The following is a 23,302-nucleotide window of genomic DNA, read 5'->3' as shown; positions in this document are numbered from 1 at the left end:
TTATAAAACCTATTATATTGCAAGTATTAATATTAACTTTATTACTTTTTATCTACTACCACCATAATAATAAAAGCAATACTTAAAATACCCTCTTATATATAATAAATATATTATAATTAATTACTTTTACTAATAGCATTATTACTAAAGCCCTTAATTGCCCTTAAAAATGCTAATAAGCTTAATATACCCTTCTTTAATACATTGCATTCCTATATAAAGTTCTTTATATATTAATAAAAAAAGCTTTCCAAGTCCTTCTTAAACTAATGATTAATAAATTACCCATCTAGCTATATTAAAAGGTTTTTAAATATGCTTAAGCTTGTATTTTAAAGCTTTATAATTAAGCAACCTATCTCTTACTTCTCTTAATAATGCCTAGCCCTTTAACAATATACATACTAAAGAAAGTTATCCAATAACCTATTACCCTTAAAGCTATTAAGCATTACTAAGGATAATAAAAATATTAATAGATAATATAATAAAGGCAGCGTAATCTTTATTACTAGCACTTTAATAAAAAAAGGGGCCGTAAGCAATATATATATATATCCAGCTGCTCATAATACCAGCAGCGGCAAAGCCAACTACTAAGGCATTAAACGGCTATTAAGAGCATTTATAAGTACTAATATAAGCTAATTGCTATCACCACTACCTTTATTAACATTAATAATATTCCCGCTACCTATACCATCCCTTCCTAGTTTAAGCATATTAGCTTTACTTAAGCGCCCTAATATAGCCAAAAAAACATTATTATTTAGCTTAAAAATTAAAAGAATATTAAATACTTTAGTTTGGCTGCCTTGCTTTTAACTAACTAGGTAAAACAATGCTTAATTATATATACTCTTAGGGATATAATTTAAAAAAGCCCTTTCCTGCTTTTTTTTAATTAAATTAGCTTATTTAAGTAGGTTTTTATATATAAGAGCTAGATATATCCTATCCCTTTTAATAAAGCACTATAATGCTAATTTTACCTCCCTTTTATAATTAAAATAACGTCCTTTATTACAACACTTTAGCTATTAATTCAATTAAATAAATAGCTTAATTTTAGTGTTTCTTTAAGCAATAATAACTTCTTATATAATGCTAGTTCTTATAAACTTCGCTAAGAAACCTAATTAATTGCTTAACTAAGAAATATTGCTAATCTTAATATTAAATTGCCTGGTTTAAAACGGGTTATTTTCTTTTACTTTTGCAACAGCAGCATCTTTAATCTTATAAAATTAAATATTAATAAAGCCTCTAAAGGTTAATAATGGCGTAATCAAACCCTATTAATATTTTAAAATAATATAAAACGCAATAAATATTTAAAATAAATATATAACGTTTAAAGTAAGTGCTGCCTTATTATTAACTTGCTTTATAAGGTTATATATTAATAACTAAATAATTTTAAGGTTTGCATTTGCTGCTTATTAATTAAAATATGCAAGTTTTAATATATTACCCTTCCTTAACTAAATTATTATAGCAAGGAAATTATGCTTTACTTAATAGCCCTTAAGATTAGCAATAATTTACTTTTTAAAATCCTTAAGCTACTTGCTAAGCTAATTAATAAAAAAACCGCCAAATCTATTACATTACCCTTTTAAATATCTTATTAAGAGAATAAATAAAGAAATACTCCTAAATTAACTAATTAAATTAACTAAAAAAAAGGAAAAAGCTATTCTTATATTTATATATATTTTAATCTTAACATTATTATAAGAAAAGCTATTAATAATAGCCTTTTTAGTAATCTCCTAAATATTATTATTCTTAGTAGCAAAGGGGTTAATAAAAGGGTTAGCAAAGAAGTTTTTATTATTATAAGAAAAAGGATTTAGCTTTTCTTTATTATCTCTAATAAAGCTGCTTTTTAGCGGTAATAATGGTAATGATAGCTTTAAAAGTATCTTCTTTAGCAGCGATAACTTCCTTTTTATTAATAGCTTCCGGGCAGGCTTTGCTAGCAATAATGGAAAAGGCTTTGCCCTTAGCTTAATGATAATTTAAGGCTTCTTTGCAAAAGAATTATTAAACGCTATAAATATAATATTCTTCTTCTTTATAAATGCTATATTTGCTAGCTTTAAGAAATTATTATTAAAAATGATATAATATTTAGGCTGGGATTATAATTAATAGCAAGGGCTATAATTTAAGGGCTTATAATTGCTATATAAAATTAACTTTAAGGCATAAATAATAATAACCTTACTTAAGGGCTTTATGATATGTAAATACTCTTATTAGCTATAATTATATATAAATAAATAATACCTAATACTAATTATATCTCCTTAAAGCTTTAGTAAGGCATTAATGGCTTTTATAAATCTTAATAATAAGTTAAAAAGTAAGAAATTATATTTAAAGATAACCGTTATATATAGTAATTAATATATAAGCTTTTAATGGTAATAATAACCTTAATTAGTGCGTAAATTAATAATATTAAGGGTATTAATTAATAATATAATAAGTGCATATGATTTTTGGTGTAAGGTATTATATGCGAGTTACTAGCGCCAAAATGGAACGTTTAATTGCATATGAGAGTAAGGACGGAGTGCGAAACACGCATTTGCATGCAGGGATCCCTGTTCACCTGCGGCAGGACCTCTTCCTCGGCAACGTATCCCGAAGTGGATGCCGAAATTCCCATATTCTGCACACTTTTCTGGGGTCCGTCCAAGATGACACGTCGTGACGAGTTGTAGCGAGAATTCATCTCCTGACTAACAACGAGACGAGGAATTAGAAGCTGACCGTCGCTCAAAACCAGTTCAGGCTCAGCTGTTATGTGGAAACCATCTTGGCCTCGCCACTGGCAAGCTGCAGCATTTTGGAGAATCATCCTGGAAATCGTAGACGCGTCTAGTAGGTCTCGTGTATTTTCCGCGTCAAGGAAGAGGTAATTCAGGAGAGAGCTTTCCCGCACCACGGACCGTACCAGGCCTATCATCGTGTTTGCGTGAGGGTTGCTGGCTCGCCGCCCCTGTGTGAGCCACACAAGCGACCCGGTCTCGAGCAAAGCCTCTTTCAGAGCTTCCCATGTCTGATTATTCAGTTGGGTGAGGCGCAGGCCATCTAGACTGAGAAGACTCAAAATAGTGGTCGTAGACGATATCTTCGCCCGAGGCACGTCAATCACTGAGGATATCCTTCGGACACTGCCACAGTAAGCCATCAGAAAAGACTCGAGTCCGACTGATAGGTCTATAGTTGAAGGGCTGTCTCCGCCAAGTATGACAAGATCTTGAATGGGTTTGCTGGGAGTAACCGAGAATGGCTCACGAATAAACGTGATCCTGTCGTCCAAAGCCTGCGAAACGAATATGGCACCAGGTGTGACGTACTCGTCCAGCACAGTCGTATTCGTATCACAACCTGAAAAACCTGACTTGCGAAGGAGACGGTCCCATACTCCAAGGCCGACGGCAGGTGTCAGGACACGGCCCTCATCGGCGCCTAGCCACCAACCGGGGAAAGCGCCAAATATGACACCCAAGTAACTAACTCTGGCTGGAAGAAGTTCAAAGGCGACCAGATATCCACCGGGTTTTAGGAGTCGACGAGCGTTGCGCAAAGTCTCTTCAAGATTGGGCGTGGCGTGGAGAACGAGCGAGGCGACCACCACATCGTACGCGTGGTCCTGGAAGCCTTGCTTGGATGGTGCTTGGCAGATATCGAGAGCTTTGAATATCATCCGGTTTGAGTGATCAATCTCCCATGACCGTGCCGAATCAAAGAATGAAGTGGAAATATCGGTAAAGGTGTATGACGAAAACGCTGAGCCAATTTCCGAGAGGACAGCTTGAGTGCATGCTCCGGTGCCGGCGCCAACTTCTAAGATGTCCATGTGAGGATATCGATGAACGATTTGCTTGATTATACGAGCCAGAGATTTCGTATATGGCGCCAGCCCAATGCCGTCCATGTAGAACTGCGAAAGCATATCGTTCCTCATGCAGATGTCAATGGCTGAGGCTTCGCCAGTGGCTATTCGCACGATGTTTTCACCGACAGCGCGGAGTATCATCACGTCTATAACGTCTGAATGGGGCTGAGCTGCTGCTTCCAGTTGATAATTTGTATCGTTCTCCCAATCAGAGTTCCACAGAGGCAGTTGACCTCCTTGTGCCAGGGTGGTACAATGGGAAGCAAACCGGAACCAAGATGCATAAGGCCCGCCGAGTCGGGCAGGATGGTCAGCCGAAGGATTCCTTTCCAGAACCCGCATATAGAAGACAGCCATGCGTTCGAGAAGACTCGCCACGTCACGTTGCTTCGCGGTTATCGAGAGACTTGGCGATACAGCCTCGGCGTTCGGGGACGCAACGTCCCAATGCAGAGTAGAAAACACTTCCTTGTCGTCTTGAGCGGTTGCTGATGACAGAGGAACACACTCGAGTCCTTGAACTTGGATAATTGAATTTTCCAGGTCTGTTGAATAGAGATGGATGTCACTTAACATGGCGCCAAAGTCAGCATCCGGAGACCGCAGGGAGCTGAAAGGGACAGGAGTGCCTTTGGCGACCTCCCGCGCGCACAAGTCCGGATTGACGCTTATTTTGCGGATTCTCCTGGGAATTTGCATCCTGTCCAGTTCACCATCACCAGGAGCACAGTACACCAGGAAGGCAGACTGGAATGCCGCGTCAAGGATGCCAGGATGAATCAACAGCCCGGACGGCTCAAGGTTGCGCACAGATCCGGTCACTGCGCCGAGCCTTCTCCGTAGCCCATGAAGAGAGGCAAATGACCCAGAATACTCATACTCGAGTTCCTTCATCGACCCGTAGAACTCGTCCGCGTCCACGTCAATGAGGCTTGATGAACGAGGGGGCCCAGCTGAAAGTGCATCGACTGTACTGCTGCCGAGAGTGACCCGAACTCTACCACTAGCCAGGAGATCAAACTGATTCGCACTCAGCTTCGATTCTGCACTGTAATTGAATCTCGCCTCTATTTTGGACGTCCCATGTCGTTGGATGTCCGTCACAGAGAGGATAGTTTCCACCCTGGTCTCGTCGTGGTCGAAGCTCAAGGCCTTACCAATCTCGACATTCTCAACCTCGATCACAGTGGCTGAGAATCCGCGGCATAGAGCCAGTGCTGCTTCGAGGGCCAACACAACATATGCGGCAGCCGGGAACACGATTTGACCTTGCAGCCGATGGCCCCTTAGCCACGGCACCTCAGTCGGGCACAATATGTGGCGCCACCTTAAATCATGCTGGGTGCTGTCAGGCGTGATATGGCCCAGTATTTCATTCACCGGTCCTTGCCGCATTCGGATTGCTCTTGCGTATCTGGACTCATGCCAGTACTCTTTCTCATGATTCCAGGCATACGTAGGCAACCCTTTCACTTGGTTCCGTGCAGATCCGCCAGACACGAACTCGTCATAGCCGCGAAGATTCACCGCGCTAGGCCCAGCATGAACCCAGACTTGCCCAAGGCCCTCTGCAAAGGACGCAAGTGCCGAAGTGCCGCGGTAGAATAGGCTGGCGTATGGAAGAGACTGAAATTCGGTTTGTCGGAAAATTTGAAGAGTGGGCCCTTTCAAAGCTGGGTGAGGGCCTAATTCGATGGCCATTCCGAAAGGCCCTTCGGTCGAGAGAGCACTCTGCACGGCTTGCATATACCGCACAGGACTCAACATGTTTGTAACCCAATAAGACCTTTTGAGAGGGTCCAGGTCACCACACATGAACCTACCGTGCACACTCGAGAACCATGGTGATCGGATATTGGATCTGACCTGGATGTCCAACTCCAGAAGGGAATCGAGGTAGTAGTTCGAGGACTCCTTGAGGTGATGAGAATGATAGGCGACATCCACACGCAGAATTCTCGTGAACTTGCCCTCATCATCAAACACCACCTTCAGATCTTCAATTGCATCACGATCCCCGGACAATGTAACGCTTTCTGGTGCGTTCATCGCAGCGACATGAACACGACCAGTGTACTCGGGCACATCGCAGAGCTCTTGGGCGTCCTCGGCCGTGGTGCCGACAGCCATCATGGAACCAGATTGCCCGTCAGAGCCACGTGCGAGTTGGGAGTAGAGACCTCGATAATAGGCGATGCAGATGGCATCTCTGGAAGAAATGAGGCCTGCCGCGTAAGCAGCCGCAATTTCGCCTGACGAATGGCCTACAACAGCGGAGAGATGAACACCTGCGGCAGACAAAAGCTTGACCTGAAGAATCTGTACTGCTGTGCACACTGTCTGGGATATGACGGCCTCATTGATACGCGAAGACGGGCCATCTCGCTCGATCTCTTCCAGTAGTGACCACGATGGAGGAGTGGGAAGTTGAGACAATCGACCGTCGAGATTATTAATGATCTTTCTGGCAACAGGCGACTCTTGTATGAGCTCCAGTCCCATTTTGGCCCACTGAGCTCCTTGACCAGTGAAGATGCCAAGCACTTTTGCAGCTTCTGCCTTGTTGGCAGCTTTGAGGCTCAAGTTGGGATTTGCTTGGTCTTCGTGAAGGAGCACCTCAACCTTGCCGCGGAGATCATCGGCTGTAAGGGCAGCAACCGCCGTTGCGACCGACAGTCGGGTCCTCCTCGAGGAGAGGGTATAGGAGAGGTCCTGGATATTGATAGATGCTTCGTTTTGTTGTAGGAATTTGCTGAAAGTGGACATATACGACCTAAGGGATGACTCTGACGCTGCGGAAAAAACGAATGGTGTGAAACATGCTGATGGTTCAGTCCGCGAGGATCGACTCCCGGCATAACTTTCGAGGATAGCGTGTGCATTCGTCCCTCCAAAACCGAAGCTGTCGAACAAGGAAGAGTCAGGCGTCTGGAACGAGCCGAGGGACGAGGCTTTTCTTACCTGTTCACGCTGCAACGACGTGGTATACCTTCCGCGACATCAGGCCAGGGCTCTGGTGCGGTGACAAGGCGCAAGTTGGTATAGAACGGCCGGACATTCGGATTGAGTTCTTCAAATAGCATATTCGGTGGGATCAGGGAATTCTGCATGGCTAGTGAAGCCTTAAGAATACCTGCGAGACCCGCAGTCCCTTCTGTGTGGCCAACAACAGTCTTGATACTGCCCACGAAGAGCTTGCGGCCATCGTCACCGCATGTATTGTTTGGCGGGAAGAAAGCAGAGGCAATTGCCTCTGCCTCAACTGGATCCCCAGCAGGCGTTCCAGTACCGTGGGCCTCAAAGTACTGCGGACGATGAGAAGATTTTGTCAAGTCAAGACCAGCCCGCGCATAGCAATCCCGAATCAGCTGGGTCTGTGCTGTGGCATTTGGCCTGTAGCACATATCAGTGAGCAGAAGTTACGAGTGTAGATTATCAACCAGACTGACATTGTAATTCCACGTGTCTTCCCATCGTGATTGACGGCCGTCTCGGCGATAACACATTCAATGTGATCACCATCTTCTTCGGCAGCATCTAGGGTTTTCAAAACAATAGCTGCAATTCCCTCACCACGGCCGTAGCCATTTGCGCCGGCATCCCACATACGTGACTGTCCGTCAGGGGAGAGCATGTTTAGTGTACTTTCTGCAGCAAAGCACTGTGGATCGAAGATCAGATTGGCCCCTGCAGCAATCACCACACGAGACTGCCCCGAGCGTAGCTGTTGGACGGCGTGGTGAACAGCTACGAGGCTTGAGCTGCATGCTGTATCGATCGTTTCAGATGGCCCGTGCCAATCGTAGAAGTAAGAAACCCTGTTTGCCAACAAGGCACGAGAAGTTCCAGTAGCGTGATATGTACCCATAGTATCATTGTCTCGCACCATCACCTGCTCGTAGTCTGCCACCATCTGCCCAGCGAAAACGGCAGTTGTGGACCCGCGGAGGTCATCGATAGACTGACCCGCAGCTTCTAAGGCCTCGTAGACCGTCTCCATCAAGAGTCGTGCCTGAGGGTCCATAACGTTGGCTTCAACGCGATTGATGCCGAAGAAGGAAGCGTCAAAGCGGCGGTGGACACCTTTGCCTTCGAGAAAGCATGCTTTCTTGACATTACTGTGGCCGTGGTACTGCCCATTTGGATGATAGAAGCCAGCAAGACTGAAGCGATCCGGCGGGATTGACTCCGCGAGATGGCGCGGCTCCCGCAAGAGGTCCCACAACTTTGAAGGCGTGTTCGCACCCCCAGGGAAACGACAACCTGAGCCAATTATGGCAATCTTTTGTCCTTGGGCGTTCATGGTGTCCATGTTGATCTGATCTTATTGATCTAGCCGGGACTGTACTATGGATGATGCGGCTGAAAATGCAGAGGCTTTTGAAAGCAGAAGTGGGCAAACTCAATAACAGTCCTTGCAGGAGATTGATAAATGAGCTTAGTCTCTCCGGATGCCAGTGCAGCTGGACTTCAGGTTCAATTTACAAGAATACTTCCAGCTAGTGCGACTACGCGATCAGCAACAAGCTAGAAAGATGCGCTTGGAAGCATGGTAGGATAGCCCCCAGAACCTGGGCTGAATGAGCGCTCAAGGCTAGGTGCGTTACACAAATAATCGTGCCCAACTGGTTCGAGGAGGAGACACGGGTTACCCAAGAGGCTGTGCAAAAACTTGTCTTGCGTCCCTCGAACTAGGCTGTGACGACGAATGGAAACCCCAGACGTTGTGGAATTTTCTGCGATTGTTGTGAGCCTAGCCAAGTTCAAGCCTTCAGGTGTGGTCGAACCAAATAGCAGAGTAGCATCAGCCACTACAAGGTTCCCAAAATGCATGTGTCTTTTTGTGACCCCTGGGAAACTGTTGGCTTGGGATATGTGGCGAATCATGGAAAGCAGACCAGAAGAGTATCTTACTGTGCCGCTGTTAGGCTTATTGCCGCTCGGCGCGTTGCACGAAGGATTCTGAACACAGCTGAAAGATCTGTCCCCGCATTTCTCTGTGACCCAACTCGCATCCGCTGGCCTCCATCATTGGATGCAGGCGCCACCAACAAGTCTCGTCCGTCAATTTGGTATACCGGTCTGTTTGGCAAAGTACCAGTACCTCACCTGGAATCATCTTCAATCCTCTGAAGTCTCGGCCCCTTGCGCGTCTTCTTTCGAACCCTAAGAAACCCGATGGTATAAATCTCTGGCAGTTGACTCGTCCAGCAATCGGCGCTGGTAAGCCTGCAAAATTCGACACAGGAGCAGCATATCACGAACTCATCACAACAACGGTCATGAACATCTTCAATACCTCAATCCAGGGGGTCTACTTTGTTATCCTCATCATTTTTGCGCCATTCTGCACTCTGGCAGTCGCTCTCCGGTTCATCGCTTGCAGAAAGGCTGGGCGGAAACTTGGCCTGGAAGACTGGTTCGCATTGTGTGCACTCATCGTTTATCTGGCGTTCACTATCCTTTCCGCAATAAGTGAGTCATCAAAAAAAGAGATATATCTATGTCGTGATGGTCTACTCGTCTAACTCCGACATTTCAAAGCTCTCGCTGCTCTAAATGGCCGAAATCAGGCAGTCTTGGCCGTCCAAGACCCGGAGGAGTTCGCAAGAATCCGCAAGGTATATCTTGAATCGTGCAGTGGTAACCTTTGAATCGTACTGAACTCGCTCTAGATGACCTATGCCGACCTGCCACTATTTCCTCTTCAGATGTTGTTTTCTAAGTTGAGCATCATGGCTCTTTACCTTCGCATCTTTGGCATCCGCGCTGTCTACACCCGATGGATTTACTTCCTAGGTGCCATTCATATATCTTGGGTGATCATGATTCTAGTCCTTCAGACTGTATCTTGCAACCCGCTTGAGAAGTTTTGGCGCCCCTTTATTCCAGGATGGTGCTTCTCGGAAGCCATACTGGCTATTCCTTCAGAGTGCATCAATTCCATTATCGATTTCGCTCTAGTAATCCTTGCCTTATTCATGATCCAGTCCATTCACATTTCAAGGGATACTAAGTGGAAGTTGGGCGGGTTGTTCGGCCTTGGAGGCTTGTATGTTCTTGGTCCAGCCATGCCCCACTGAGTGTCTACTCGCAAGCAATTGCTAACAGCGCATCTCAGCGTTGGAGTGATAGGATTTATCAAAATCGGACTCCAATATTCCCATGACAAGCTATGTAAGAAAAGAAACTCTGGAACAATGTGCTGCTGTATCGTTGTCATTGACTGAGACTACCAGATATTTATACTTCACTTGGATTATGGGCCACAGTTCAGATGGCTGTTGCGATTATCTGCTGCTCCGCTCCAGTCTATAAACCAATCCTTCCGGCTGCAGGATTTTGGACTCGCCTCAAGTCAAAAGCTAGCAGCATACGCCTTTATCGGAGTAGCCGCGAGAAGTCCACCGATTCTGGAGGTATTTCTCCCAAAACCAGTGCAACTCAGAGACATCAACAGGGAAGCCAGAGTCGGATTTGGATCCCACTTCAAGAACCCAACTCCAACGCACTGGCCTGGCCCCCTTCCACGCACTACTCTGAGTTTCATGCCGAGAGCGACAGCTTGGAAACTGCAAACGGTGCTAGACCAGCTATACCACAGGGAATCATACACGTTCAGCGGAATTTCGAGATAGTTTAGGTGCATGTCCAGCCAGGATGTGGTGGAACTTGTGGAAAGCATGGACCACTAATACGGTCGAGCAAAACTCGTGTCTAGCTTCCCTTCATGTTGTTTTGAGTTGTAGCAGGAATTAAAAAAAAACCTTGTAGTGGCCAATTCAGTATTTCAGTCAAGACTGTTGGATTCGCTTTCCGGTGAGAAGCACAGTTCTGTAAATAGCATACCGTCAGTCTGAACAAAAGCTGTCAGGCCCTCCTGGGCGCTGAAAAAAGACGTCTTGCACTATTTCCCCCCAGCAAACATGGTGTCTATGATGTACCGGGTACCTAAGTGACTTGAATATAGGGGGATCTGGTGACAAGTTCGGCTCGCAGCCTCACCCCTCGAGCTACTGGCGTAAATTGGGCATGCCAGGCCATGCCTGTTGGCAGATTCAGCTATATGGGCTGTGATAAAGTGGCAAGTCAAAGACGAAGACCTCAATGGTCAGAGATGTCGTATTGAGTTGGCTTCTAGTTACTCCCACAGGCGCTGCACATGTGTCCCACTGATGCAACCCATTGGGGGCTGAAAGATGAATCATCACTTGTGAGATGCAGCTTACGGTCTCCGAAAGAAAAGCCGTGTGACAGCCATCAGCTCACGCGACCCCAGTGTCCAATGACAGTGATGGTGTTGGCACACAGGAGAGGGGTAAAGCTGTGCCGCTTGTTGTGTACCAACGTGGAAGCCTAGTTGACGTTCCAGACCGGCTTGCATGAGATCCATCATCACCAATCTCGGGCAATGATTGGCTTTCAACATAAACCAGGTGGAAAGCCCCTATCGGGGCCCTGGGAGCTATTCGTCTAGGCCTGCTGGCTAATCTTTTGGGGGGCCCCTGCTGCGCAGCCCCCCCCCCCTCGCCTACGGCGCTGCGCGCCTCCGGCTCACCCCCCCCCCGAGGCCTACGGCCTTGCCTGCCCATTAATGGGGGTTTGGGTTTTGGAATAAGCCAATCAGCTTGCAAGTTTTCAGAATTATGGTTTCTCTTTGTTATGCACTGATTACTATGTGCTCCGTGCACGCCTGCGGCGGTTAACCAATCAGCTTGCAACTTTTCTGACCCATGGTGCGCGCGACCGAGTTCCCATTCACAGACTATTCTAGACGAATAGCATGGCTGCATGTGCTTCTTGGAACCAACCGCGTACGCACACTCGATCGCGAGGCTCTGGTGTTGGATTGACGTCCAAAATATGCATTTCTATGAATTCGCGTCGCATCAGACCGGTCTAAAGATCGACATGAGACATATATCCCTGGTCAGAATAATTATTAGGCAGATGTGCATGGCGCGAAAGATCCCCATCTGTTAATTGCACACCCCAGTGTGAGCTGATGAGAATGATGTAATTTTTTAGGCGTCGTGAAACGGCTCAGAGCCTTGTCAAATTCCCTGTGTCTGGCCTCAAGGGTTGCCTCCACTTTGTATCCTTTTTCTTTGGCGGCACATTGACCCATGTGGCTCCTCTCACTCCTCTGCTATCACCCAACTCACCGTCATCATAGGTGAGTCGTGATGCAGTAGTATTGATCAGAATAATTGTTTCAAGGCAACCTGCTGCAGTGTGATCATAACCATCCTAATGGGTAATACATATCTCATCCCTGCCTTCGCCATGACCGATCTCTCCCAGGCTGTACTAAGCCTTGCATTCGGATTTATATGTGTTCCCTTACCCCAATACGCCTCTATGCTACGATTGCTTTCCAAGAGAGCTCACTCCGTGTCTGTTGCTACAGATCCTGTGTTACTCCTTCGCACGATGTATCTATCTCAAGTACTTTCATCCCTTGGCTCAATTTCCTGGGCCTCCCATCGCCGCAGTGTCAAACGTATGGTATGCCTATCATTGGTGAGTTCTCTCCATTCCAAATGACCCTCTCGCACATTTTGATGTTCACGGCTCACAGGCTGTCGGGACGCTACCCATGGGCAACAGAGCACGCTCAGCAAGCATACGGTATGTAAGGCAACTTCAAGCTCACTACTCTAAATGAGGTTCTGACCCGCAGGCTCCAGGTGATTTCGTCCGGATCGCACCGAATGAGCTTCTCTTTGCAACCTCGCAAGCATCCATCGGTACGTTATTAGGCTTAGGTCAGGCTCACTCTCACGGCCGCGACATATCTGACGGGTTGGGATCTCAGACATATACACCCCGCATGTGAAGAATCATGAGTCTTTCATCAAGTCTGACATCAACGACCGTGGGGACGAGCATGGAGGCATTCTTTTTGAACGGGATCCTGCTCGTCACCGCATAGTCGCCAAGCAACTGGCCCCAGCCTTCAGTTCTCGTGCAAGCATGGCCAAGGAGCCCGTCATGCACATGTACATTGATGCATTTGTTGACGCAATTGGGGCTAGTATGGCTCAGCAGACAGAAGGAATCGATTTTTCAAAGTGGTGTAATTGGCTGGCCATGGACACGTCGGCAGACATGGCGTACAACCGCAAGATGCACGAAATGAAAGACAGTAAGCAAGTTTCTGCCTTGAGCTGGCAATAAGTGCCACAATTTTGAAAGGATACCTGACTGATTCTTACGTTCAGTGAGGAACTCAGCCTATCTCGAGGTCCTCCTTGGCTTTAATGCCTTTACAACTCTCGAGCAAGTCTCGAAGAGATTTCCCTACGTCAGTCGGGTAATCAAGCCAGCCCTCTTCACCTATCTACCCAAATCATCATTGAAATCCATCCCCGAGATGGTAAGAACAGGTCGTGAAGAAGTTCAGCGACGCATCCGACAAAAGGGAAACACCGAACATCTCGACTTCTTCGAGCAAATGGTTCCAGCCCGAGATCCTATGCCGACTGACCCCAAGGAAATGCGGCATCTGGAACAGGTCGCCTCTCAATTATTGTTTGCTGGTTATGAGCCCATATCTTCCTGGTACTACAGCACCTTGTTTTTCCTTCTCAAAGATCGCGCGGCGTGTGAGATATTGGCCGCGGAGGTCCGAGGCGCTTTCAAGAGCTACAAAGGTATATCAATTCAAGCCCTGGCTTCCCTCAAGTACCTGAACGCCTGCCTTGAGGAATCACTACGCCTCTTTCCGAGTAACAACACTGGACTGCCGCGGATAAGCCCAGGAGCTGTGGTAGATGGGAAGTACATCCCGAAAGGAGTAGGTCTTCCACTTTCTCATGTTACGAATCAGAAGGACAAGGAAGAAGACACTGTTGCCTTCTAACTTCTAAGTTTCTGACAATTCTTCCAGGTTTATTGTCAAACGAGCATTTTTGCCGCGTCACGCAAACCTGAGATGTTTGTCGATCCTCTTCAATTTCGGCCGCAACGCTGGCTGCCAATCGGCCACCCGCTTTACGAGGAAAGGTTCTCCAATGATAATACCAAAGGCTTGTTCCCATTCAGTCATGGACCTCGGGCTTGTCCAGGTAAGGAGATCGCCTGGATGCAAGCCAGGCTGTTCATTGCCAAAGTTCTTTGGTCCTTTGACCTGGCCAATGTCGAAGGACAGGAGCTCAACTTCGAAAGAGATTTTGTTACATACGGTTTTTGGGTAAAGCCCAGGTTGATGATAAGATTCTTGCCGGTATCAAGAGATGAATAATCTCCCAATGGTTACAGGGTCACGAAGTATTTGTGTGTTTTGAGTAGATAGCGGCATTTCATCCAGAACATTGTATTTCAAGGTCCGAGACGTTCCTCTTGTGATGACTTAGATGCGTGCCTTCAGCACTCTTATATCAGATTGTCATCCAAATCCACAGCATGGGTGCTTTCAAGTGTCGATTGTGTTGTGTTGTAAAACATACAGGATATATATTGACCTGGTTTTTTTTTTATACGGGAAGACCTATCTTCAATTTTGCTACTGCCATATGTTCGATAAGTATGACGACAGCTAGTAATTTACATTCTGCGTGTTCTTTTCGACGACGCCTGCAGGTTATTTTATTGACTGTGTGCAAGACTTCTGTAGATATTTCGCCACCCAACAATTCCTCGACAGGAAGCAGTAAAGGGTTCTCAGGTGGTTTTCTCGTTACTTTCCACCGGACCCATTGATCTGTCATCTTTGGTTCTGTTTTTCATCCCGTACTCGGTTTCAAGCACAGTGCGCAGCGGCACGTCCTTCTCAAAGAGTGACAAGAGGAGTGCCAGACCCATAAAGGCAAAACTCACAACGAACACGCGCTTGATGGCGTCACTATAGACTGCGCGAATTTGATCCTGCACCGCAGGTGGGAACTCCCGCACGAAGGCTGCCGAAGCATATTGATACGCTCCGCCATGAGCAAGAAGCTCGGCGGCCCGAGGGTCGGATACCGCAGCCACCGCACCATCAATATAATTTGCAAAGACAGCTGCAGGTATTGCCACGCCCCAGACGCTTCCCAATGTGCGCACAAAATTCCACGCCGCCGTAGCCGCGGCCTGGTCTGACTCGTCCAGCGGCGCTTGGAATGCCGGCAAAAGTGTGTTTAGCAGTATGCCGCCGCCAATACCAGCAACGAGCTGGAACAAAACCCACTCCCAGACAGGTGTTGTCTCGTTCAGTAGCGTATAAAGACCTCTGCCTAGACAGAATGTGCAGAAGCCGAACACATGGATCATCTTGTACTTGCCCAGTCGAGCTAGCACGAAGGCACCGACTGCCGCACTGGGAATACCGAACAGGGACAACGGGATTAGGCAAACTCCAGCTCGACGAGGCGTTGCTAGTTGGACGGCTTGAAAGAATACTGGGAGAAAGAACACACCCCAATAGACGAGAGCAGAGTTCAGGAAAGTGTTGATAGCGACGATGGCAGAGGTGCGGTTGCTGAACAGGCGCGGGGGCATGACAGGTTCCTGGGGAGCCCAGGGCCCGGCTTCGACGGCCACGAATAGGCCAAACGCGACGAAGCCGATGAGCAGAGGCAACAAGGTATGCCAGGAGGACCAAGACCAGCGTGTGCCGGCGTACGTCAGAGCAACAAGGATAGATGTGCTGCCTGCGATGAGAATGCCGTTCCCAATATAGTCGATACGCCTCAGCTGAGTGGTCCAGGCAACATCATGCTTCTGGTAACCGACTTGTAAAAAGACGAGCAATAGGACCAAAGAAGCGCCACCTATTGGCAGGTTGATCCAGAAGACCCAGCGCCAGTTGCCGGTTTCAACGATGGCGCCTCCAATGAAAGGCCCCAACGTAGTTCCAATGCTATAAATTAGCATGATAATTGCAATATAATTGCCACGGTGCCGAAGAGGCACGAGGTCGGAAACAATGATATCTATTACTCGCAGGAGCGTGTTAGTTCTAGTTTCTCACATCATTCTTTGCGAAGATGGTCCTAAAGGGGGTTCGGGCCAAGTAGTTATTGACTCCAAAAAGCTTAGGCATACCAAACACCATGATGATCCCACCTGAACCAATCCCCTGCACGGCTCGTCCCACGATCAACATGGCGCCGCTGGTTGCACCACCGCAGATTCCGCTGCCCAGTAGAAAGACGGCAATGATTCCTATCGTCACCCATCGCCGGCCGAACAGATTGCAGAGCTGGCCGGTAAAGGGCTGGAACGCAGCACTGCACAAGAAGAAGGCATTGGTGATCCACGTCCAGCTGTCTCCGAGTGGAAGCTCAGCCAGGATCTCAGGTGCCGCCGTGACGAGTACTGAGTTCTCCAGCGCGCTGAGTAGGAGCATCACTCCGAGTCCAACGATGATGGCCCAGAAGCCGAAAGTGCGCTGCACATCGTCACCAGCGGTGGCTCCTTTTTCCGGCTTGTCCGTGCCGACCAGTTGGCTCTCGTTTGGATGGGCTTTCATACTGGCGCTAGGGCTGCTCATTTTGTTTCCACGTACATGCACTTTCAAGCGGGGTTCAAGCAACTATGATTATGTGCGGATAAAGACTGTTGAAGATGAGACAGATTCAGCACGTATCTCCAGGACAGAAGCGATCAATGGAGTCACAAAAAAAGCAAACACTTCACCTCCAGCAAAGTAGGGCCGTTACCAGATATCCATTCACTCCTGAAGTCACCCGTTGGCAATGATCAAGTCAGCATACGCCCACCCAGCTTCTACAGTACGCCCACCCAGCTTTTAGCGTTGGCCCACCTAGTATAAGGAAATTGGCTGCATGCATTAATAAAATATAAGTATATCTTAAAAATTAGCTTTTTAAAATTATAATTATCTTATTACTTTATTATATTTATTTTATTATTTTTTATATAATATATTTAATTTATATTTATTATATTAATATAAGGTATAAAAAAAATTTTATAACTTTAAGTTAACTTATTTATTTTATTATTACTTACTTTATATAATATTTAATTTATTTTATAACTTTATTATAAAATTACTTTTTATTTATTTATTTATATATTTAATTAATTTATTTATAAAATAATATTTATTTCTTTTTATTTCTTTAAATTAATTATTTTATAATTTTTATTTTTAAATATTATTTTATTATTAATATTTTTAAACTTAATCTTAATATAATTATAAATAATTAAAATAATAACTTAAAAATAATAATTTAAATATTTAAAATATTTATAATATATTATTTTTATTTTTTAAAGTAATTATAAATATTTTTTAAATATAATTTATAAAATTATATTTAAATTTAAGTAATTTTATTATTTATTTATTAAAATATAATTTAATAATTATAATCCTTATATTAATATTTATAAAATAAAGTATAATTTTTATTTTTAAAATATACTTAATATTTAAATTAAGCTATATAAATATATAATTATAATTATATAAATTAAAAAAAACTTATTTTATTATTAAATTATTATTAAATATATATTTAATAATAAAGTAAAGTATTATAATAAAAAAGTAAATAAAATTATAAATAAGTTTATTAATAATTTTAAATAATAAATTAAAAAAATAATAATAATTAAGTAAAAATGGTTAAAAAAGCTATTAATTTTATATAAAATAAATTATTTATTTAGTTTTATAATTAAGAAAAATATAAATACTTTAAATAAATATATTTAATTATATATTTTATATATATTTATTAAAATATATAGGTTTTTTTTATATTATAAAAATCTTTTTTTATATAATTATTTAATATTTAAAATTTTTAAAAAATACTTTTTTATTAAAATTACCTTTTTACCTTATTATTAAAAATAATATAATATTTAGCTATAATAATATTTATTAAGTATTTTTATTATTTACTTTTTTTATATAATTTTATATAAGTAAATAAGTTTTAAAGATATTAATAATTAGCCTAAATTACTTAATAATTAAAATATTAAGGGTTAGCTATTAATTAAATGCTTTATTAATAATTTAATTAAAAATAATTATTTAATTAACTTATTAATTAATATAAAATATTAAGTTAAGTATATTATATATTATTTTATAAAAATAATATAATTTAAAAGCCTTAATAATTTTCCTTTTTTTATTATAAATATTATTTATAATATTAATTAATATAAATTATTATTTATTTATATAATTAAAATAATACCTTAATAATGCTTATATATTTATTTATTAGCTTTAATAAATAATTAAATAATTAAGGATTTTATTTAAGTGCTTAAAATATTAAAAAGCTATAAAGTTAATTATAACTTTTAAATAATAAATATTAAAATTATTAAAAGCAATATTATTTAAGTAATATTTTTATAAATATAAATTATTATATATTAATAATACTTTTTTTAAATATTTAAATATAATATTTATATTACTTAATATATCTTAAATTATATAATATTTAAGAAAATAAAGGTAAAGTTTCTTGCTATAATTAATGCTATTTATATTAATAACTTTAAGAAATTTTAAAGCTTATTTCAATAAAAGTAAGTAAAGATTAATAAAGGTATAAAAGTTATTTATTATATTAATAAAACTTAATTTAATTATTATTAATAAAGCATTTATTAAGCATACTTTTTATATATAATATACTTTAATATCCTTTTTATATTTATTATAAAGAATTTATATTATTATTTAAAGATATAGCTTAGCTGCTAAAAATATATATATATAATTATAATAAATGCTTTTTTTTATTTAATAATAACTTTATTTTAAAGGTTTTAAGATATTTTAATTAAAAAGTTAAAAATAATATTAAATATATTACTTTATTTCTTTATATTTTTAATTAATTTATTATTTATAATATCTTAAATTATAAGTAATCTTTTTATTAATTATTATAATAAGTTAAAGAGTTTAAGTTAATTTAATATATTATATATAAAATTATTTTAATATATTATAAAATGCTTATATATTTATAAAGTTAATATTATAATATAAAAAGATAAGGCATTTTACTTAATTAAATTTTATTTATATTAATATTAATTAAAACCCTTTATATAATAATTAATATAAGAATTTATTTATTAGTTATAATATTATATTATAAAGTTATTATTATATTTTTAAGGGCTTTTATTATTAAAAAATAATTTAATATTATAAGTTAATGTTAAAAACCTTAATAAGCTTATTAATCCTAAGCTTAAGCTTATATAAAAACTATACTTTATTTCCCCTTTATTAAATAATTTATTATGAAATATAAGTATTTTTAATTATTTCCTTATTAATAATATTATCTTTAAAATTAAGCTAAATAATTTATTTTTAATTTTATCTTTAATCCTATTTAATCTTATTAATATTATATATACCTCCTTAAATAAAGCTAAGCTTAATACTTTTAAGCTTAATCTTAATTAATATGCTTATATAAGTATAAAGATAAATATTAAGCCTTTTAATAAAATAAAACTCTTTTTATTATTAAAGAAAAGAAAGATTAAGTAAGTTAAAAATAATTTTAAAAAGGTAAAAATAAATTATTATATTTATAAATTAAATATACTAGCTACCTTAATTAAGTAGCTATTAAGTTAAAATAAGATAATAAAAAAGAAAAGCAGCCTTTAAAAGGAAATATAAGTAATGCTATTAATTTAAATATAAATATATAAATTTTATTTATTTAAGCATATTATTAATTAAAGTAATATAAATATTATTAAATCTTATGCTTAATTTTAATAAATAAGATTTAAAGCATAGCTTTATATTAAAGCTTGCTTAAAATATTAGCTTTTTAAAAGAAATAATATAAAATGCATTAAATATAATAAAAATAAGCAACTTATTAAAATATATATTTTTATATTATTTAATAATATTATTATTATATTTAAGTAATATATTAAAGCTTATTTATTAATTTTATTTATTATTTTCTTTAAGCATTTTAAAGTATTTTTTATTATTTATCTTTAATTTCTTAATGCTTTAACCTTAAATCCTGCTTTTTAACTTTATAATATTAAATAATTATTTAATTTAAGCCTTTTTAAATTAAATAATATATAAGAAATATATTAAAGTAATTATTATTAATTATAAATTAAATTAAGCTTAATAATATATTAAATAAAGTATATTTAAAAAACTTAATAATATATAATATAAAAAGAAATATAAGCTTTATTATTAGCTTATAACTTATATTAATATAATTCGTATTAATTAGCTTATAATAAATTAAGCCTTATTAAATAATTTATTAATATATAAAAAAAACTTAATTATAAGAAATATTATAAATTATAAGCTAATTAATTAAATTAATAATAAGAAATATATATAATTAAATTATATAAAGAATAATAATAATATAAATAATAATAAATATTATAAAGGCTTAAAAAAATTTAATTTTATACTTTTAACTAATAAAATTATAATTAAAAAGTAAAGATAAGGTAAGTTTATTATTAATAATAATATATTATTTTATATAATTTAAATATAAAAAATGCATAATTATATTTTATTTATTATAAATCTTAATAATTAAATTTTTAAAAAGATTTAAAAAAAATTTAAAGTAAAAAGAAATTAATTATTTTATAAAACTTTTTATTTTAATTAAAATTAATAAAGATATTATATTAAAAAAAATATATTTCTTAATATATTAAAAGAATTAAGTAAGAAATTTATATAAAATTATATTATTATTAAGAGTAATTTTTAAGCAAGGAATATAATATTATAATGTTTAATTAAATATATAATATATATATATAATAATTCTTAAATAAATTTATTTAATATTAATATTTTAAACTATATTATATTTATCTTAAATTTATTTAATATTTTTAAGTATATTATTATTAAGGCTTTTAAGCTTATTACTTATAATATAAATTTATTATCTTTTATTAAGAAATTTATATTTTTTAAATTCCTTATTTTATTACTTTTTAATTATATATTTTGCTAAAATCTTAATTAATATCCCTTTTATATTATTTAATAAGCTAATTAAGCATGCTATATTTAAAGGTATAAAAATTATTATTAAGTATTCTTTTTCCTTAAAATAAGTAGTAAAGGTAAGGTTTAATTTTCCTTTTTTTATATAATTATAAAATAAGCTTTAATATTTAATATTTAATTAAATATATTATAATATATAAATATTATTGGCGGGTGTAGGGAATTATATAAGAAATAGTACCGCATTAAATTCCGGCTAGCTATAAAAAGTTAGCTTTTATACTTATTTTAAATATTCTTTTAAGGAATTAACTCTTTTCTTTTCTTATATATTTAATGCTTTAATTAAGCTTTTCTTATTTTTAAGAATTTTTAAAATATTTATCTTTTTCCTTTCTTTAATTCCCTTTTATTCTTATCTTTCCTTTTTATTATATTAAAGCTTTTCCTTAAGTTATTCTTAAAAGGGTTTAGTAAAACTTATTCCTTATTTATTTAAATAGCTTATTTTTATTAATAATTTAGCTTAAGTTTAATTTTAATTTTATATATTTTTAATTAATAATAAAAAAAATAAAAAGTTAATTATAAGTTAATTATTTATTAATTTTATTTTTTCTTTTATTTTTATATTAAATATTATTAAATTATTTTATATTTTACCTTAAAGCTTTAATTAAAACTTATATTTATTTTTATTTTATTATAAAAAAAATTAAATATAATTAAATTTATAATAATATTATAAGTATTTTAAAATTATTTTTTAATCTTAAAATACTTTTTATACTTTTAAGGTTTAAATAAAATATTATTTTAATTTTATATTTATATATTATTAAGCTTTAAACTTATTTTAAATTTCTTATTAAAAATTATATTTAAATATAATAATAATATAAACTTAAAATTAAAATAATAAATTTAAACTTTATAAATATTATTTAATATTAATTAAAAATACTTTAAACTTTTAATTAATATTTATTATTATTATTATAACTTTAAGTTTAAAATAAAAAAAGCTATAATATAAAATTAAGGTACTTACTTTACTTACTTATAAGTTTAATAAATAGCATTATATTATATATTCTTATATTAATTAAATTATATAAAAAGCTTAAATTTAAAATATAATCTTACTTAAATTTTAATTAAATTTAAATTTAAATTACTAAGAATTTAATATAATATTAATAAGCAAGGCATTAAATATAAATTTAAAAGGCTTTCTTTATTATAATTTTATAATACTTATTTTTTAATAAAATATTCTTTTATTAAGTTTATTTTATTTATTATATTTATTAATATCTTTATTCTTTAAGTTTTAATTTAAATATCTTATAATAATATTAAAAATAAATTCTTTAAAAGTAATTATTTTAATTAAAAATATTATTACTTTTAAGTTTTTTTATTCTTTTATTATTTTAATAAAAATTATTATAATATATATATTATATTTTTAAGCTTAAAGCCTTTTTAAACCTACTTTTATTTTAAAAATACTTTTAAATTTTAAAAATTATTTATTTTTTTTTATTTAAAGCTAAAAAAAAAATCTTAAAAAACTTATTAAGAAAAAAGGAAAACTTAATTTTACTTATTATTAATTAAAGTATTAATCTTATTTTAATTAAACCTTATAATTTATTATTAATAATAAGTTAAAAACTTAAATTAATATTTTAAAAATCTTACTTTTTATTAATATAATAATTTTAATATAAATAGCTTTATTTATAATTTATAATTTAAATACTTTAAAATTTAATAAAATTAATATTATTAAGATTTTAAATAACCTTAAAATTATTATTTATTAATTTTTTTACTTAAATAATTAAATCTTAAAATTACTTAAGTAATATTATATTATTTTAAACTTAATAAAAATAATTAAAAGCATTATTATTAAATAATTTATTTAAAAAAATTAAAAAAAAAAGCTTTTTATTTTTTATAAATTTATTAATTAAACTTATTATATAAACTTAATTATAATTATTAAAAATATTATTTATAATAATTCTTATAATAACTTAAAAATATAAAAAAAAAAATTATAAAATATAATTAAGAATTTAATAATATAAATAATATCTTTTTTATTATAATTTAATCTTTTTATAAAGTACTTTTATTATATTTAAAAAAATAATTAATAAAAAAAAAATTATTTATAAATTAATAAAAAATATTCTTTAATTAAACTTTAAGCATATTTTATTAAAAGTTATTAATTAAAAACTTAAATATTTTAAGCAAAATAAATATTTATTTATATAAAATAATTTTAATTAAAATTTACTTAATTTAAAAAAGCTAAATTTCCTTTAAAAAAGTTAAAATAATTTTAATTTTTTAAATTACTTTTAAAATAAAAACTTATAAATTTA

The 23,302-nt window shown here is 36.3% G+C and overlaps 4 protein-coding genes across 4 annotated transcripts; 2 read left to right on the top strand and 2 right to left on the bottom strand.

The window, feature by feature from the left end:
- Window positions 1-3,237: 3,237 nt before the first annotated feature.
- On the bottom strand, window positions 3,238-8,222 carry INS49_005051 (uncharacterized protein; the record flags this gene model as incomplete). The annotated part of the gene is made up of 6 exons (XM_043165838.1): window positions 3,238-3,251; window positions 3,316-5,109; window positions 5,743-6,692; window positions 6,881-7,312; window positions 7,369-7,532; window positions 7,806-8,222. The coding sequence occupies 6 exons, from the start codon at window positions 8,220-8,222 to the stop codon at window positions 3,238-3,240; spliced, it is 3,771 nt and encodes a 1,256-aa protein (XP_043017601.1).
- Window positions 8,223-9,201: 979 nt separating this feature from the next.
- On the top strand, window positions 9,202-10,002 carry INS49_005050 (uncharacterized protein; the record flags this gene model as incomplete). Its single annotated transcript, XM_043165837.1, has 3 exons — window positions 9,202-9,394; window positions 9,464-9,540; window positions 9,595-10,002. The coding sequence occupies 3 exons, from the start codon at window positions 9,202-9,204 to the stop codon at window positions 10,000-10,002; spliced, it is 678 nt and encodes a 225-aa protein (XP_043017600.1).
- Window positions 10,003-12,462: 2,460 nt separating this feature from the next.
- Window positions 12,463-13,784, top strand: INS49_005049 (uncharacterized protein; the record flags this gene model as incomplete). The annotated part of the gene is made up of 4 exons (XM_043165836.1): window positions 12,463-12,550; window positions 12,610-12,669; window positions 12,738-13,067; window positions 13,144-13,784. The coding sequence occupies 4 exons, from the start codon at window positions 12,463-12,465 to the stop codon at window positions 13,782-13,784; spliced, it is 1,119 nt and encodes a 372-aa protein (XP_043017599.1).
- Window positions 13,785-14,584: 800 nt separating this feature from the next.
- INS49_005048 (uncharacterized protein) lies at window positions 14,585-16,373 on the bottom strand (the record flags this gene model as incomplete). Its single annotated transcript, XM_043165835.1, has 2 exons — window positions 14,585-15,834; window positions 15,947-16,373. 2 exons carry the CDS (start codon window positions 16,371-16,373, stop codon window positions 14,585-14,587), a joined length of 1,677 nt encoding a protein of 558 aa, XP_043017598.1.
- Between the last annotated feature and the right edge of the window lie 6,929 nt (window positions 16,374-23,302).

The sequence above is a fragment of the Diaporthe citri genome (genome assembly GCF_014595645.1).
Source record: "Diaporthe citri strain NFHF-8-4 chromosome Unknown scaffold_14, whole genome shotgun sequence".
Classification (NCBI taxonomy): domain Eukaryota; kingdom Fungi; phylum Ascomycota; class Sordariomycetes; order Diaporthales; family Diaporthaceae; genus Diaporthe; species Diaporthe citri.
Note: the sequence above shows the minus strand (reverse complement) of the source record. Positions and strands in the feature narration are given on the sequence as shown.